Source organism: Streptopelia decaocto, assembly GCF_964273445.1.
Source record: "Streptopelia decaocto genome assembly, chromosome: 14".
Lineage (NCBI taxonomy): Eukaryota > Metazoa > Chordata > Aves > Columbiformes > Columbidae > Streptopelia > Streptopelia decaocto.
In genome coordinates, this window is record NC_138669.1 from 10,506,803 (window position 1) to 10,525,068 (window position 18,266).

The 18,266-nt window shown below is 48.5% G+C and overlaps 1 protein-coding gene across 5 annotated transcripts in view; it reads left to right on the top strand.

The window, feature by feature from the left end:
* The window catches only part of PMEPA1 (prostate transmembrane protein, androgen induced 1), a 46,726-nt gene that overhangs the window by 22,541 nt on the left and 5,919 nt on the right, over positions 1 to 18,266 (top strand). For all 5 annotated transcript variants that reach the window (XM_082065089.1, XM_082065088.1, XM_082065090.1 and 2 more), the window contains 2 exons: positions 12,415 to 12,569; positions 18,203 to 18,256. In XM_082065089.1, the coding sequence (XP_081921215.1) occupies positions 12,415 to 12,569; positions 18,203 to 18,256 (209 nt within the window). The remainder of the gene's footprint in view (positions 1 to 12,414; positions 12,570 to 18,202; positions 18,257 to 18,266) is intronic.

Here is an 18,266-nt window from a genome sequence, read left to right on the forward strand (position 1 = left end):
TGTTTCAACTGTTTAGACTGGGAGAGGAGACATTAGCTTACTGCAGCCTGCAGTACTTTAATTGCCCTTTTTATGACTGTCTAGACATCATGCAGATGCATGTTTGTGGTGAGAAGACATTTCCCCCTCTGGTTATACGATAGTCTGAAACCTTTACATTGCCTATCTCCTTACCCCCTCTGTCTTGGAATGTGCTTTACTCCCTCCATCTCTGAAAAAAATAACTTTTTCCCTTTATTTTTTTTTTAAGGATGCTTCAGCCCCTGTTTTTTGGTTCTTTTCTGCAGGCTTATTAGCAAATGCTAATGCTTTCTGGGGAATAAAGGTATGTGGAGCAGATCTGTCCTGGAGCTTGGGGCAGGTCGGGCTGCGGGAGCGATGGCTTCGTGCCGCAGTTCTGCGCCGTGTCCCGTCTGTACCTGCGGCTCTCTGCGTGTGCAGCGACTCATCCGTGTGGCTGTGTTTGTTTGGGTTCCACTCGCCATAAGAGCGCAGCCTTGCAGGCCGGGTTTAAGAATGAAAATATCAGCAAGGTTTGAATGGGTTCAGAGTTTTAGTTATGCAAATGGGATGCATTAATTAACCCAGTTGCTATAGCTACTGCTTTATTGTTAAATGCAGTGAAAAGGGGACAAGCTGTGTCCATGGATAATCCTCCTCTCCCTGCTCTTCCCCCCTTCCCCAAGTCACTCAGTGTCCCAGTGCAGGGGCAGCTGCCGCGCTCCCCCGCCCGGGCTGCCACCCGCCACCGACTGTCCCTGTCCCTGCAGGCAGGTGGCGAGTGGCTTGCAATCGCCTCTGCCGAGGGGGCGGGCGAGCTGGGGGGCTCCTGCCCTCCAGCCGCCCCCAAAACCAATTGTCAGGACTGACCCGGCAGGTCGTCTCACCACCACCGCTCCCTGTCATCAGTCTGGGGGTGCTGGGGACAATGGGGTGGGCAGGAGGACACAGATGTGCTAGGGATGGGGATGGGGAGGGCAGGGGAACCCAGCCCTGTTCTCCACACTGAAAACCATCTCTGCTGAGCAAGCGCTGCTGGGTTTTGCATGGGGGAACAGCTTCTCGTTTTGTGCGTGCTTAAAAACTCACAAGTGCAAAACATTACAGCAAAGCTTAGACTTTCCAGCATATCTGCTGTAGGAGTTAAAGCCTTTTGCAGGCTGTTGCTACAGCTGAGGTGGAAGTAAATTTATTACCTTTAATTTTGTCAAATTTGGGGTGTTTTTACTCACCTCCCCCATTCGCTCTGGGGTATGTGTTTCTATATATAAATATATATTTTTTTTGCATCTCTGTGTGAGAGTATGCACATGCATTCTCTCCCATCTGGTGGTGTTCAGACCCGTTCAAGAACTGAACTTGAATATTGCAGTGACCAAACGCAGTGTGCATGTCTGGGCATTTGCATGCATTTTGCATATTTTTTTTCTGCACTGCATAATTATGCCTGTAACTTAAGATTGTCCTTGTTCCATGGGAATAACTTACCTTGTGAAGGTCACTCCTTTTGGAAGCAAAAGCTGCAAAATGATATAGACGATAACAGCATGTAAGAACAGACAGAGAAGGGAGAGGTGTCCGGCTGAATGGCCCTGGACAGGGCTGAGGAAATCCGGTTGCAGTTACAGCCCTGTTGTGACCCGTGTGGCTTTGGCCAGCTTGCCCAATCTGTATTTCGACACTTGTCTGCCGGCTGTGCATTTGGGCAGCCTCGGGATGGGGCACGGCGGGTTCCTGGCACCGCTCACAAATGCCGATGGGCCGCGCTGGTGGCGTGGGGGCAGCAGTGCTGGTTCACACAGGAGAGATGCTGGAGGAGCCAAGGTTCCCCTGCCACAGCTTTGGGTGTCTCCTGGCTTCTCTGTGCCTCTGCCGCATCCCCGGGCCAGGCACGGGGTGCGAGTTGATGGGTGCTGTGCAGCAGGGAGGCACAGGCATTGCTGCTTGTCCCCGTGTCCCTTTTGGGATGTCTCTGCTTGAGCGCTGGTCCCACAGGAGTTGCTGGGCACTGTGCTGGCAGCTGAGCCCGTTGGGAGTCAGCTGATGAATGGTTTTCCCAGGAATAAATGGAATTTGAGAAAAAACTTCTTCTCAGTAAGGGTGACAGAGCACTGGACCAGGCTGCCCAGGGAGGTTGTGGAGTCTCCTTCTCTGGAGACATTCAAAACCCGCCTGGACACGTTCCTGTGCGACCTCACCCAGGCGTTCCTGCTCCAGCAGGGGGATTGGACTAGATGATCTTTTGAGGTCCCTTCCAATCCCAAACATACATACTGTAATTGGGAACTTTCTAGAGGACAGCCAGGGTGGAGAGGAGTGGAAAGGGGGAGAGATACCTAGTAAAAGCTGGTGTATACAGCATTCAGCTGGGAGAGGCTGTGGTCCATGCCAGTGACAGCCATAAACCTCCATCTCTGCGCCCTGTTTTGCAGTGGGGTGTCCCACACGGGGCAGGAGAGCCCGTGCAACCTTGCTGCTTTGCAGGCCAGGAGAATGCTTCGCTGCTGCCTTCCTTGCTGTGCAATCAACAGATGCAGCATAGGGGATCCTCGTGACCTGCAGAATGGAAGTTGCCTTGTTTTGATGGGCTCGGTGCTTACTGAAATGCGTGTTTCTTGGTGTCTCCAGCAGCAGGAGCAGGGACGGTGCTGCGGCATGGCGGCAGCGCTCGGTGACCTGCGCCAGGTGACTCTGAAGCTCCAGGTGTCCCGCTGGTGCGAGGCAGCTCAGCTACAGCGAGACATGGGGCTGAAGTGCTGGCGGAATTGTGAACCCGATTGCTTTAATTGCTGCTAGCTTTCTGGAGAAGGTGGCAAAGCCCTCCCTGGATGGAGAGCTTGCTCTCCTTGGAACATCCGTGACTGGCATTTTGTCTGTCGAAACAGATGTGGGCAGCAACAAACATCTATTTCTATAACTAGAAACAAATTTGGTAATTGCCTCTTTCAACAGGACTTGCTCAAGCAGGAAATGAAATTCCTAAATGGCAGTTAGCAAAAGTATTTATAGCTAAGTTCATAAATGAGATGTGCTTTCCTTTGTCATGAGTTTCTGCTGGGTGGAAGGGAAAAAAAAGGCTATGGTAGCGAGCCACATATTGATCATGAGTGTTTCCAGGGTATACCAAAATACTTATTTATTAATGTGTTTATTTTTACTAGCTGTAGAGATACCCCTGACAAACAAACCTCTCCGGTCTTTCAGGGTCAGCTGGCAGGGTTTGATCCTGATATTGTGTGCCATGGTTTTTTCACTTGTTCTTAGGTAGATTTTATTGTTTGTCTGGTTCGTGCTGTTTATGATTGCAGACTGTAAACTCTTGTTCCTGTGTCCCTCTCCGGATGCTCGTGTTCAAGGGGGTGAGGTGACGCGCTGTCCTGTCCCAGACATCGTCTGGGCCTGATGCCATTGTGCCACCTCTTGGGGAGCAGGAGATGCTCTGGTTCTTCTCAGCTTGGTGGGGGCCGTGAGCCTTGCTCAACATTTTCTAGTGAGCAAGCAAATTTACCTATCTTTTAAGTGCAAAATCAAAATTACTTTATTCTTTTAATCCAGTTTAGCTGTCCTTACCCTTGGGAGTAACTTCACAAGCAATGCACACCTTCCAGTCACCTCGGTAGGCTGGGATCAGGCTGACTGTGCATGAAATGTCTCAAAACCCTGGAAGAGGGTAGGGCGAGAGAAATGGGCACAAAAAAAAGAAGGGAAGGGCTTGGCCTATGCAAGATTTCAGAGAGTCTGAGTGTCCCAAAGAACCTGGTTAGTTCTCATCGCTACGAGGGAGCTGGTTAGTGTCTTTTGCAGTTTCTCTAAACAAGTCTCCAGTTGACAGGTCTCTGCTCAGAGCCAGGAGGTGTCCCAGCTGAAGGTGCTGGCCCCGATGCTCTGGTTTGCAATGTCCATGCCCGTCCTGCCTTCCCGGCCCGTGAACACCCGTCCTGCTCCCCACAGCTGCTGCCGTGCCCGTGCTAGTTTGGGATGGTCGCCTTCTATAAACGGGCACAGTGGTGTGATCGGTACAGTTGCTGCTTTACAAGGACTAAAAAGTTTTCTGAACGGTCTGATGCTTCCATGGCTATAATCATGCAATGGAGCCATTTCCTTTAAAACAAACAAAAAAAGGGGGTGGGGGGTGCAGGATGAGGCCATCCTTTGTCAGTGACTCAGAGGATGTGATTCTTGATGACCTCGGGTGACAAATGAAGAAAATGAGCTATATTAACCACACAGTTGTGGCCAAAGGATTGACACTGTGAACCTGCCTTCTTGAGGCCCTATCACCTGTTTTCCAGTAATGGTTTTTCTCAGTCCCACTTGCTCTCTGCCCTCCTGCATCATTCTCAGATGGCCATCACTAGCTCACACAGTGTTATTTCTGCTTTGTACATCAGAACTGGCCATGTTGAATCTAGGAATGCAGTTTAGCTGTTAACTGTACTGATGATGCATGAAGCAGGACCAAATGCCACTGGCTCTTTCCAGCTGTCCTGCCTGTTGTCACGGGCCTGATCCTCCTCTCTTTGATGCCTCAGTGTTCCTGCTGCAGCTCTGGCTTCACGACTCTGCTGATCCACGCCAGCAGCGGCAATATCAAAATCACACTCTGTATTTATCTCCAGTGCTTCCTGTGCTGCCTTGTAAACAAATGCAATTGTTGACAATCTGATGGGCCCTTTGTATGTAGTTTTATGGAGGTATTATTTAGAAGGTAAATGTAGCAGATAAATGCTAATACACAAATATTGCAGTAATGACTTTGCCTGGTCTGATTGTTTCTAAGATGACCTAACAGATGAGCAGTGAAGAGTGAGTAATCTGCCATCTGAAGTTCTTTGTTCTTTCATCTCTTCTGCATCCGTGGTCTCTGAGAGGGAGGACATTGGTCTCTTTAAGGAGTGGAGCTCAGCATCTGGTGGGTGAAATGGCCTCTGTAAACCAGGAGCAGCGTTTAGTGCTGCACCCTCTCTGACAGCCTTTGGATTCCAGCTGTTGCCTGGAGCTGTTTTGGTTCTTGCTTAAATTAGAGCAGTTCAAATGTGATGTTTAGCATAATGGGCATGTCTCCTTTCCAGGCAGGGCTGGGACGGATGGGCCAGGGCAGAGCTGCTTGCACTGGGCAGTGTTGCTGGCGTGCCAGGGTATTTGCTCCATGCCATGTGATGAACAGAGGAGGGTGAGGGGCCATGGTCAGACATGGTCCCAGCACTGGCCCTGCTGCCTCTCCTAGGGGATGCTATGAAGTCCAATCCCCACAGCTGCTTGTTGAGGAGTTTATTCCCTGCTAAAATCGTAGCTCTGGTGGGTGACTAGATTCGGATGGCTCTTCTCAAATTCACATTCTTTTCCCTTGAGTAGAAAAAATGAGGTCTACTCTTTGGCTATGTTGTTTAACCCACATCCTTTTACAGAGGCTTTGATGAGCATCTGGCATAACAACTGCACTTCTGCTGAGTTTAACCCTCCGGTCCTTGCAGGGAACCATGTGCTGGTCCAGCGTGTGCCCAAATTGTGGTATAACATCTGTCCCCTGCTCTCCAAAAGTGAAGTTGCAGCCAGCAGGTACAGATGCAAGGTCTTGTGGCAGACAAAACCTGCTCTAAACCGAGCTCAGGTAGGTGTGCACAGGGACTGGGAAGACCTCAGGCCAGCTCTGTGGACCCCTCTTTGGTCCAGGTCTGCTGCAGACCAGTATTGTCAGCTGCTGGCCCTTCTGGTTCTCTGCTTGCGAAAGATGGCATGTTGGTATGTGTGAGGCAAGACTGTACGGGGTGTCCTCAGCTTTCATTTTCCGAAAGTGATTAGGACGTGCTTTATGCCCTGATTACTAGGACATGCATGGTGGCGGTAGGCTCTCAGCTGTTCGTGGCAAGGACTGTCCTTGCACGTCTCCTTGTTCTCGCCGGTGCCTCTGGGCACCGCTGGAGCTGCGTGTGGTGCAGTGAAATGTCAGCGGAGGCCGGGGAGGGAGTGGGTCGGGCTGTCAAATAGCTGACAGAATGGATAAGGGTGTCTCTCCTCCTCTGCAGCCTGCTGGTGCCCAAGCCCCTGCCCTAGCCGCTGCCTTCAGCTGGAGAAGTGGGTGCTGAGAACAGCTGAAAGTCAGACCCATCACTTCCAGTTTAGGGCAGCGCCTCTGCCTACCCATTGGCAATAAGTTTCGTGCGAAGACGGCAGCCCAGGTCTGTTGGAGAAAATGCTGGGTCATGTCCTTCTTCTGCCTGTCAAAGCCTATGCATGAGTGGGTAGAGGAGCAGGCAGGGACCTCTGGACCAGCAGCCGACAAGGTTGCTTGCTGTGGGATGGTGATGGAGCAGCCCAGGCTTTGGGTGCTGACAGGCACTGACTGATGCTGGAAAAGGGGGAACTTTGCTCCTATTCCTTGGCTTTTTTCCATTTGCTCTTTGAGGAGCTGCACAAGCTTGTAAAGAAGTCTTTAAGGTTCCTGGCCTTAAACTGCTTTTGGTATCCTTGCTTGGCCTCCCACAAAGCTTGTAAGTGCAGAATTTGGGGAGTCACGGATAGAAAGGAAGGATGAATGGATGCTCTTCAGCTCCAAGCTTCATATTATTGCAAGTACCAGTCTGATTTGGGCTTTCATTTCTCCTCACCACCTTCCTGATTACTCTTGAATAGCGTCATCTGCACATGCTCAGCTGAGAAGTAACTGTACCTTTATTTATGTCTTTTACATGCCTTTTTTTTTTAATGTAACTAGAGCGCTGCCATCAAGGGCTATAAGGAACCTGTTCAAACAGAAGATGCCCAAGGGTGGGGGTGGATGGAAAGATGAGAAAATTGGGAGGAGAGGGAACTGCTGTCAGGACTGTGCACATCTCTGCTGTGTCTTGCTCTGAGTCACGCAGCCAGGGCAGCTCTGTGGATATCAGAGGTGTTAATGGAAAACAGGGGATGAAAGTGCTTGCTGCAGATTTGTCAACACTTTTCATTAATTCAACCGGTTAATTTTGCCACGTCTGGAAAGACTCTGTGTGTGTGTGTGTGTAAGTGTAAAGACCTTCCTTTCTGGGATATAGGGGGGTTGCATAGGGACGGGGCATTGCAGTCAGTTGGTCTTACCCTAAATCCCCAAGGATTATGGAAGAAGCCGGGACATGCAGTGTGACATTACAGTGCCACTCTATTTAGCCGACAGTAGGCAGCAATTCATTTACGGATTTCATAACCTTCAGGACCAGACGTGACTCGACTGTCTGTGATCCCCAGGGGCTGTGCCTGAGGGCTGCAGTGGGACGGTCCCCACCGAGGTGCCCAGCTCCATGTCACTGTGGGCTCTTGGCTGGGATCTCTTGAGTCACGGTGCTGTCACCTGCGTGAACCTCTGTAAATAACACTAGGTGATCCACAAAGTCGCCATCCGCAACAGGGAGCGGGAAGTCCTGCTTTCTAGTTAGAGCAAGGGCTACAGGGACAGAAAGTGAGATGCTCTTCTTGACTCTGCCACCACCTCTTTGTGTCACATTACTCTTCGGCTCCGTGTTCCTTCTGCAGTTCCTGGAGGGACCAGGGTCTTCAGTGAGGCTGAGTCTGAGTACACAGTGGGCTCCTTGGTTCTTGCTTTAGGTGCTCACAGGAGGTTTCTCTGGGAAAATAAGTGACATGTAATTAAAAGTAGTTCCTATGTATGGTGGAAAATGGCCAGTCTAGAGATTTCCATACAGCTGGATTATAGAGTCACCTCCCAGCATAAATGGGGACTCTTTATCTCAGGTTGCAGGTGTTTGCAGAGGGTCTTCAAGTCAGTCCTTGCATTGCCCTGGGCTCAAACCCAAGGCTGGGTCCAACCTCGTCCTGCCCAGCGAGCAGCAGTGATGGCACAGCGGTGATTCAGAGGGAAATGCCATTTCCACCATTCTCTGAAACTTGAAACAGCCAAGTCTGCGTTGTCCCCAACTGCTTTTTAGTCGCCCCAGCTCTTACTCACTTCCTTTTGGGTTTTTCTGCTACTCAAATTCACATCAGTTTCTCGATTAGGGGAAGCCGCTGCAGTTATGCTTTCATTTTAAATCCACTTTTTTTTTCCCCCCTTTTCTGTGACCTGCGCTATTGTAGATGTCAGGGCAATGCTGAAAGTTTCCCCATAGCGATGGGGCTGTGCCCAAGGCTGTGAAGGCTTTGCCTGCCTTGCTTTCCAGCTCTCCTGTCAGGCACTTGGAGCAACCTCAAAACACAGTTTTAGATGTGTTTTCTCAAATAATGCTGACAAAATTAGTGATGATGGTCCTTCAGCATCTGAGCCCCATCACAAGAGCACCCAGCAGCTGAGGTGTATATCACATCCACCCTGGGTAAAAATTAACTGATGGTTCATTAACTTTTATTAGCGAGGCTTGCTCGGGAGGCATCTCGTGTCTGGCTTGAAGAGGGCATTGGGTTCCCTCACAGCGGACAGTGTCCACCAGAAGATGAAATCAGCAGCAGGAGTGTTTTCTCCACGCCCTTAAGTGCATATTTTCAATAGTCTGTGTGAGCTTGTGCTAGGACTCATTGTGCTTGAACTGTCCCAGCAATCTGTTTCAAGTCAGAAAGAAGGGGTTTTTAATGATAAAAATACCCAGAGGAAGTGAAAGTGAACATAGGAGAAGCAGAGTATTCCGCAGGGGATTCTCTGCTTGCTTTAGTTTTGTCTCAGCAAAACAGACTTGAGTTTTCTGTGCACCACAAGCATTTATGATGACTGGCATCTTTTTTTTGAAAAACTTTTTTTCCTTAGGAATTGTGCCTGGTGCAGCTACATTTCTTCAGCTTGCCCATTATCTCTTGAGTAATTTCACTTCTCCTTCTCATCACTTCTCACACGATACTCAATTCCAATATATATAGGAATCGTAGTTGAAGCTTACAGATAACTGGTTTGACCTACAGATGTGTATTATAGGTGACTGAAAGCAAAGGTCATCTTGGCTGAGACCCTGTCTGAAAAACTGTTCTGTTCACATGTAAACGATAGCTGGAGCACCCGCAATTATTGCAGCAAAATGCAGGTGTAATTTTTCTTCCCTCTTTGTGTTTCAGAGCGTTTATCTTCAGCAGTCATACTCTGTGGAAGGACGAGCATTAATAAAGTTTATAGTAAGCATTTTATGAACTGTAGAATAGCTGTAAAAAGTAAGGAAGCGCTTTTAAAGTATATGGTATCCTCGTGAACCCCGCGTTGTACCTGTGCAGAGACTTGGCACTCCCAGCATCACCCTTGACTCAAATAGCGCTCCCTCCTTGCAAGAATATTAATACATTCAAAACCTGTGGGTGCTGAGCATTTTGTTCTTAGGCACTCGAGGAAGCTCCGACCTGCACATTTCTGCAGCTGCTTTTACTGAGCTGTAAATGTGTCTTTGGAGGGAGGATGGGGCTGTGCCGGTGAGGTGCCCCCGTGTCAGCACCACCTTCCATTTTCTTAAATTTCAGACGCTTTAGAGCCTTCTCACCTCCGTGTCCAGGCAGCAAGATGTTGCCATCCTCCAAAAAGCCTTCCGAGCAGAGCGACTGCAGCCTGCGTGTTGTGGGGTCTCCCGGCTTTGGGAAGTGGTGGATGCTCCCATCATTTATTAATATAACACTATAACCTACTGTGAAACCCTTATTTAAGGCCACATGGGATTTAAAGTGGCAAACGAGTAACAAGCTTGAAGAATGAGACGTGACAAGCGATTTTTTACTTGATCACGAATATCCAGTTTCAGGATGGTGAGGATTTGGGGGAAAAATGCTTAGTTGCAAAACGGTTGCACGCATGGTTACTGACTCCCGAAGCTGCAGCGTCTAGACAGAATATACAGAAAAGCAGGTTGTGTCACTTAAATGTGATGTCTGAACCTGTTAGTTTGAAACGTATTCTGGAGTAGAAATTATGCAAAATTAAATTAGTGTGACCTTACTTTGCATTTGGAGGCTGAATATGCCCATCTCGTAAAGCCTAGTGCATTTGTAACACTTCCCCTGGGGAAAATTACAGAGAAAAATGGAATGAGGTCTTTTCTAATTGAAAAGTGACAATGATTAGGAAGCCAAATACAAAATGTGTTGAGTGTTTTTTTTTTTTTTCTTGTTTTGTTGTGTGTGTGTTTTTAAGAATACCAGTAGAATTTAAAATTATGTGCTTTGCAGTTTGGCTTGTTTTTCATTCCCCAAAGTCTTTTTATTAGCATAGCAGCTGAATTGCACTTGTATAATAACGTATTAACTCAAAGTTTGGGTTTTTAATGATCTTTCTTCATTAGTTGGACTGAGCTGCTTGGATAAAATCTTACCGAGTACATCCAGCTTTCCAGTGTTTGGTTGGTTGGGTTTTTCTTCCCTTTCTGCGAACGAAGGCCACAAAGACAAGTTAAAACAGGGAGAGCTGGCAGAAACCTTAGTGCCTCGAGTGGGTATGAGTCTCTTGAAACTTGAAAAGCACAAATTAAGTGTGTAGGGCTTCTTTATTTTATTTTTTTCTTCTCCAAAGGCCACATTGGGCAACATGAGTGTTCTTGGGATTAAAGCTCACATCAGTGTACCTGATGTGTTTGCTCTGAGGCTGTGCTGGTCCTCACGGGCTGGGATGCTGTGGATGAGATGCTGGTGTGTCGTCCCGGAACCTGACGGGATCTTCTGCTTCAGGCTCCGCTTCTTATGTGTGCAGGACACTTGGCGTAGGTCATTTGAAAATGACTCATCCTGTGTGTGTCCTTCCTTGGAAGGAATTCGGACAGCACTTCCCAATGGCCAAAACTTCACCTGGTCACCAACGTACCGTGGCCAGTTTAGCAAGGTTTGGTTCATATAAGGGACCTCTCATCCTAGGAAAGTAACTTTCCTTTACAACTACCTTGATCTTGTTTTTCTTCAGAAATATAACCTCTTCTAAAAAAAAAAAAAAAAAAAAAAAGGAAGTTTTCCATCGGTGGCCTCACTTATTCTTTTTTTCCTTGCATTTTCTTACCATAGCCAAAGCACAGGCTGTGTTTTGAGGATGAATTCTTCCTGAAAACATGGGTTGGGTTTCGTTTCTTGTCTTTTCCGTGATGAGTTGTGCCAGAAGCAAGCGCGGCACTGGAGCTGGGCTGCTCTGGGGCTGCTGGGGGCACCGGAGCTGGGCTGCTCTGGGGCTGCTGGGCTCTGCCCGTGTGTCCGTGGGGCAGAGGGCTCGGGGGCCTTGTGGGGTCTGGCTCTTTGTGGGAGACCTGGAGAACACCCCGGGGGGGTCTGTGTGGCCGATAAGGTTCCTGCTTTCAAGGCATAATTCTGCTTTTCAGACGTGGTTGGCAGAGCTAGTTCAGCATTTTGGGCAACAGCAGAAATAGCTGCTGTTTAGCAGAACGAGCTCCGAGGTAACTGGCAGCACTTACCACCTGGAGTCTTTTCTTGACATTTATTTCCTTTTACTGGCACTTAAATGCCACGTGCCAGGAGAAAACTTTCCACGAAAACAGAAAATGAAATTTGCCTGATTCAGCAGAAGCCACCCCAGCTGGCATGAGCGGTGTGACGCTGGCCTTTGAGGCACAGCGGATCTTCCTATGTATGCATAGATATATACGTGTGTCTGTATGGATAAAATGCAGATGGCAGCATCCGTGATAGCTTAGGGCACAGCTTTCCAAAACTGGATTATATAGCTGTCCCTACTGAGACGCAAACAAAGTTTAAATCCCCATAACCATTGAATTTTGCTGCTCTGGCCCCTCCTTTGCGACGGGACGGGAGTTGCTGCTGCCCGGTCCTGGGCACGGGGAGCCCAGGGCAGGCATGAGGGGGATCAGGGCGAGCAACTGAGCAGTTTGGGGTGGCATCTGCTCTCTGGGTTTCAAACCCATGGAAATAATGACCCCAGTGCTGTTTCCCTCTGGTGCTCAATTTTCCTTAGCCTCAGAGAGGTGTGAGGAATTATTTCCTTAGGAAATTTTAGGAGCGGCTTCTTACTGCCTCCTGCCAAATGTCTCCGGAGTTAACCAGATAGTCTGTTGTTTGCTTGTTCTTGTTTGTTTGGAGGATTTTTGGCAGGTTTCCTTTATGGCAGTTCAAGCCGCTCAAGCTGCCGCTGTCAGCTGGCAGAGCCCTGAGCCCAGGGCTGTCTGGAGCTCCGGCATCGCGCCCGGCTGCCGTCTCACCAAGAAACACAAGGTCCCCTGCCTGTGCCCTGTGGCGGATGGGCCGGTGCTGGGGAGCAGGGGGCTGCGTTCTTTGAAGTAGCCTCTTTGAGATTCTTTTGTGACACTGAAAAAGTGAATTAATAAGTTTTTTTTATTAAGTAGCTGAAGTCAAAGCATGCAGAGCCCACGAACGCGTGTATAACAGCTTTATGGGGGAGGGATGCAGCGGTGTCACTGGCATCTTGGCAATGTTGGTTCTTCTTGCACTCAGTTACCTGCTGCTTTTTCACAGTGGCTTAAAGTCTGTCTGTCTCTCTTGCAGCGGAGTTGGAGTTTGTACAGATAATCATAATCGTGGTGGTGATGATGGTTATGGTGGTGGTGATCACGTGTCTGCTGAACCACTACAAACTCTCTGCGCGATCCTTCATCAGCCGGCACAGCCAGGGGAGGCGGAGAGACGAGAACCTCTCATCAGTAAGTCATGTCCTGCTTTTCCAACCCGGGTCCTGCGCTGTTTGCCAAGTGATGTGATATTTGGGAAATGTTAGAGCCAAAAGCATTTGTCTGGGTCATGTTTGCCCATGTGCCATTTGGCACTGCGTGAAGAAACACCCTCCAGGTTGGGTCTTGGCATCATCTTCTGTCTCTCGGTTATGCGGGGACCTTCTAGGGGTGCCTCTGCTCTTTAGGGTGCTGTATGTTGGGATACATGGGCAGCTGTAGCCTCGTGTCTTTGCCCTGAGCTTTGCAATTTGGACTTCACATCAGTCAAGTAACTGCATGAGGCTGTTCTTGGTGTGTCCTGTTCCTGAAGCCACTACGTACCCTCAGTCAGTTGGGTTGCACATGCCTTGCCTTTGACAGCCCCAAACTATGTCCTTTGCAAGCTCCAGGTGGAGAGTCTCAAATGACTCTATAAAAATGACTGCTTGCCTTGAAGAGAGTAGGAAATACTGAAAGGTTTTGTCCAGTTTTCAATAGTACCTCTGACCAAGACTCGAGGAGGAGCCTCTCCAGCCTCAGGCAGATGTTTTTTTATGCACAGCTGGAGGGTTTCCTCAAATACAGCAGCTTGGAGAGACTTAAGAGAACATACAAAGACAGCACATTTTCTTGGAGAGTGAGCATGTATTATATACTATTCACTGCTGCCTGTATGGCTCTGTCTTCAGTGCAGTGTATCTTGTACTGATACTTTTATTTTTCGTGTTCACCCTTAAAATCTTAAAGCTATTTAAATGATAGGGCTTCCTCAAGGGGTCACTGCTTTGCGCGCTCTCCTTTGCAGCTTTCCAGGGCTGAGCACGTCGCTGCTGCCTTGTGCTGGTCGGTGTGGGGCTGCAGGAGAAAAACCAATACTGGGATTGCTGGGTTTTGTTCTAAAGGGAGAGATACCTAACATCTTTTATTTAACAAGTCTCCAGTACAGCGCTGTTGCTCAAGCAGCCACCAGCTCTGGGGCCAGCCCTAAACTCCCGGGGTTACAGAAATCTCACGTCTCTATTGTCCCCTGTACCTGCTTTCAACAGTGGCAAAGTCAGGGCACCTGAGCCTGTGAGTTTTTAAACACAGCAGAAAGGTTGTTTTCCCATTTTCCATATTTTTTTTTTCTCTCTATTCTGTTTTATTCAGAATGTTTTACTTGAACAATACCAAAATGTTTCATTTTACATTTTCAAAGCAAATATCAGATCCAGTCTTTTAATATACTAGTTTCTGTTTTGTTAAATGGCCTCATTGTTTATTTTCTTTAAGAAGAGGGAAGAAGGCTGACTTGGAAAGAGAAAATCACATGGAGATGGAAGAAAAATTTGGGGTTGATGCAGTCCCTACACCAAACCAGCTCTGCTGTTTAGTAGCCTTCAGTCACATCAACGATTAAATGGCTTTTTAGCGAAGGTTTACCTGCACACCTGTGCTAGACCTGAGTGAGGATGCAGAGTCTCCAAAACCTTTCTCAGAGCTAAGGAAAGCAATGCGAATGTACCTGTTTGGGTTCTCCCCCTGCCCCTGTATGATTCTTCCCCTTCCCTGCACAGCTCCAGTCTAAACGAGCATTCAAACGAGCAGACGGGCTGTGCTGGACTGGATACCACTTTACTTCATTCATTAAACTTGCACTGAACTGGTGTTGGGCTTTTTTAGATCTCAAACTAGATCTTGCTGTCGTGACCACAGACAAGCACTGGAGCCGTGTCCGTGCTTTTCACCTTCTGCAATATTAAAGTAGCTCATCCCATGACAGGATGCTTCTGGGTCTGCCGGAGTTGTCCTCCTTCACTGTAGCTCAAAAATTACAACTGAAGGAGAAATCAATTTCCCTAAAGGTTGTTCATTTTGTTTTGTTGGTGGTTGTTGTTGGTGGTTTTTTTAATGTGTTTCTTGCTAGCAACGAATTCTTACATTACATGTGTGTTTCTCCATCACCGTTCTTGCTGTACTTAAACTCTGTCTCCGTATAACAAAGAACTTGTATTTTTCCAGAACTAAAAATGTTTAAGAAATACTACTGAAGAGTTTTTTGCACTAAGAATGCCACTGTCCCTGCACCTTTGAAACAGTGATGTCCCTCTTCACCAAGAAAAATGAGTTTAAAGGCAATTTCCCAATTACCTTTGTCCCTCAAAATGGAAAATATAAGTCCTCTTGAAGGCTTGGAGACTTAATCTGCACCATGCAGCTTTACAGAGAAAATTCTCTGACATTACTAAAAAAAAAAAGTGGCTCTATAAAAGTTGAAGATCAGTCTCTAAAAATAAATTAAAAAATGATTTTAGGTTCTGCAGTGAGTCCTGGAATACTTGCAAAGGCTTTTACAGCCACATTGCTCAATGGACATTGGAGTCTCTGCTTTTGTTTCAGAAAACCGTAGCTTTAGGCTCAGCTATTGTTGAGATGAATTCAAGTCCTAAATATTCCAAAAATGAGAGGTGAGTGAGGAGAGCCCCGAGGACAAGGATTTACAGGGGCGATGCTTCCCCAGGGCAGCGCAGTTTTGCTCAGCTCGGTGGGGCTGTGTACCTGTCCCATGGCCAAAACACAAGGGCTACAGGTGTGTATGTTTTCTGTCTCTGAGGCACTATCTCACTACTGTTTGCTTTCCAGCAATTTTAATCCCCCTGCTGAGTTTTTAGGAGAGGTGAGCCGTGACCCAGGTGGGCTCACAGTGCTGTGTGAGACGAAGGGTCCGTGTCGGTCAGCTCAGCGCAGGCTGAGCGCTGGAGTCCCAGGAGATGTGGTTAATAAAGCTGCAGAGATCCGGCTCCTACAGAAAATGGGTCTCCTGTCTGCTCCTTATCCCTCTGTGGATCCAGTTTTAATGGTGTTTCTACCCATTTGCTATTCTTGCAACCCTGTGTTGTGCCTGGGGCATCTGTACAAACAGATGAATTAATCTGTGAGCTTTTCTTCTGAGCACCTGAGCGGGATACTGGGTGCAGGCTTTGGGTAAGTGGGTACTTAGGGGTAGGGGATGTTTTGGGGTGCAGCAGCTGGCGCAGGGGTGTGTACGTGCCCCCCCATCGGCTGCCGCAGCGGGAAGCCCCGGCCGAGCGTGGCGATGCCGGGTGCTCGGCCCGCCGGGGAGCGCCGGGCTGCAGCGCCCTCGGGGAGCCGGCTGACATCACTCCCGGGAGCGGGGGAGCAGATGGGATATTGCCATGGCGCTGCCCACCGCCAAGTTAAATATAAAACATCTAGCAGAAGGCAGCGGGGTACTCGCTGCTCAGGAAGTCTGCCACGGGGACATGGCAAAGTAAACACCATTTTTTAAGTCCTTTCCTCTCCTGCCTGCTGCTTGGGCATCCTTCGGCGTGAGGGGAAAGGCTGGCAGTGCTGGAAACCCTCTGCATGCCCTTTGGTGTCAGCGCTGTGGCTGAGCAGGGGTGTTAGAGGCGAGGATTTGATCTGTGGCAGATGCAATTCCTCCTGGGTCTTTTGGCTGCTGGGGAATTTGACTGTAGACTATCCCTGCCGGCAAGAAATACATGTAAAATGGACCAGACTAAACAGTTCATGCCTATGTAAACTGTTGCGTATTGAAGTCTGGAGGTCTGTATAAAACACGGTGTTGTCTTGCTCGGGAAGGGCTGTGTGGACACAGCTCAACCATCAGCTACCGCTGGGGAGGATGCCGGTGCTGCAGCACTTGACCTCTGCTCCAGGGAGATGCTCCCTGAAAACACCAAGAAATGGGAAGAATCTGGGCCGTCTCATCTCCATATAAATCACTTTTCCTTGCACTGGCAACTACTGCCTAGAGATTTATGTGCAGAGCTTCAAAAACGGGAACCTGATAGCACATGCAATGCAACAAGAGAAAATACATTCCAAAGTTGGGGGAAAATAAAGAAGAAAAAGGCAAGGGGAGAGAGCCAAAGGGGTGGGGGTGTAACTGGTGGCATCTTCGGAGATTTTAACGCAGTGCTGGTGCTGTGTTTTGGGCAGCGGGATATGTGGTGTGGGATGGCCGGGTGCTAAGGCTCCTGCCATGGGGCTTGGGGCTGTCTCTGCTCATGGGGACACCCCTGCTCTGTCCCCTGCCCGAGGCGCTTCTGGGGGGAGCGGAGATGCTGCTCAGCTGCGTGCTGGGGTGTTTGCAAAGGTGTGCAGCAATGTTTTGCCTTGCATGCTGCAGCCTGGGGTTAGGCCAGATGTGCTTCACAGCTGGGTGAGTTCCAGGGAGCATCAGACATGCAGGATCCCTTCTGACTTTATCAGCAAAGGTGTCTGTGGTGCCGCAGCACGCTGCAGATCTTTCCAGGCTTTCACCGGGCTGCCCTGACCCCCACCAAGGTTATTGTAAAAACAGTATTTTTCACAGCAGGAAAGCTTGTGGTTTGCTCACCCTGCTGCATAGGCTGGGTATGGCCTTTGGATGGGACACCTTAAAGGGGAAAAGGGGAAAAAGAAACATATTTGGCATTTTCTTTCCACTGGTGGGAAATACTCCTGCCTGTGCCAGAACTGGGGATTCACCTGCAAGGAACTGAGAGGTGCCAGCTCTTGCAGGTTATAATTATGAGCCTTCTGGCTTGTGTTCCTCCAGCCCTGCCTGCCGGAGGGATGTTGCTATATGTGAATATTAGCAATATTTAAATATTTTAGTTCTTAAGGCAAAAGTGTCTGGGGTGAACTGTGTATTGCTCAGAGTATCAGCAGCAAATGGGAAGAGCCTTTGTTTGTGTGTTTTGATCATGAATTGTAAACTAATCTCATGGTTTGGGAGAAATTGGCTTGCGGCTTTATCATGCCTGGGGTTGTTGGCGCCTGGGTTTGGATTGCAGGATCGGGGTGATGCTTGCAGTACAGAAGCCTCTAGATCACAGTTCCTCAGCCTGTTTAAACCAAGGCCCACTTATCCTTTTTGGGGAAAAATACTCTAGAACCATCCTGTTGCTACAGATTTCTGTGTTTTTAGCCAAATCAAAATTAGGCTTAACATTTGGTTATTCACTTATTATCTTTATTTTCCCATGATTTCCTTGATTGTGTGCATCAGGATGTGGGTGTGAGGTTTTTCTTTAAAAAAAATATCTTGTCATTATTTCATGGAGCATTTTCTGATGTCTTGTGAATCACCCACGGCTCATGGATCACAAATTGAAAAATAATCCTCTGGCATGTTTGAACCAGGGAGAGAAACATGCTGGGTGGGTGTGGGCAGGAGGGGGGAAGTCTGCAAATGGGAGAACGTGTTGTTTGCTGGTGTCATTCTCATCATTCATTCTGCAAGTGGTCTGTGGAGGTGAAAATGAACATAAATTTTAATCAGAAGTGGTTTTGGTGGTAATACTCTAATAGTTTAGCATATATCCATATGATACACAGTATATATGATAATCGCTAATACTCCTACCAGAGCTGGTTGCCTGTTTTGAAGAACTGTAAAATACCAGATTGGAAGGGACCACGAGGATCGCCTGGTGCAGCCTTTCTTGGCAAAGGACGGTCTGGACCCTGTGCCGCCGAAGGGCTCGCTGCCGCGCATCGCTGCAGCTGCAGCAGCGTCGTACCTGGGACGGAACCTGGCACGAGCCATGTGCAGAGGGAGTGTAACCACCGCGGGTGGTCGGACTCACCGCTCTCTCTTCTCCTTTCCAATGCAGGAGGGAAGCCTGTGGCCTTCGGAAAGCACCGTGTCGGGGAACGGCATCACAGAGGTGAGGGCGA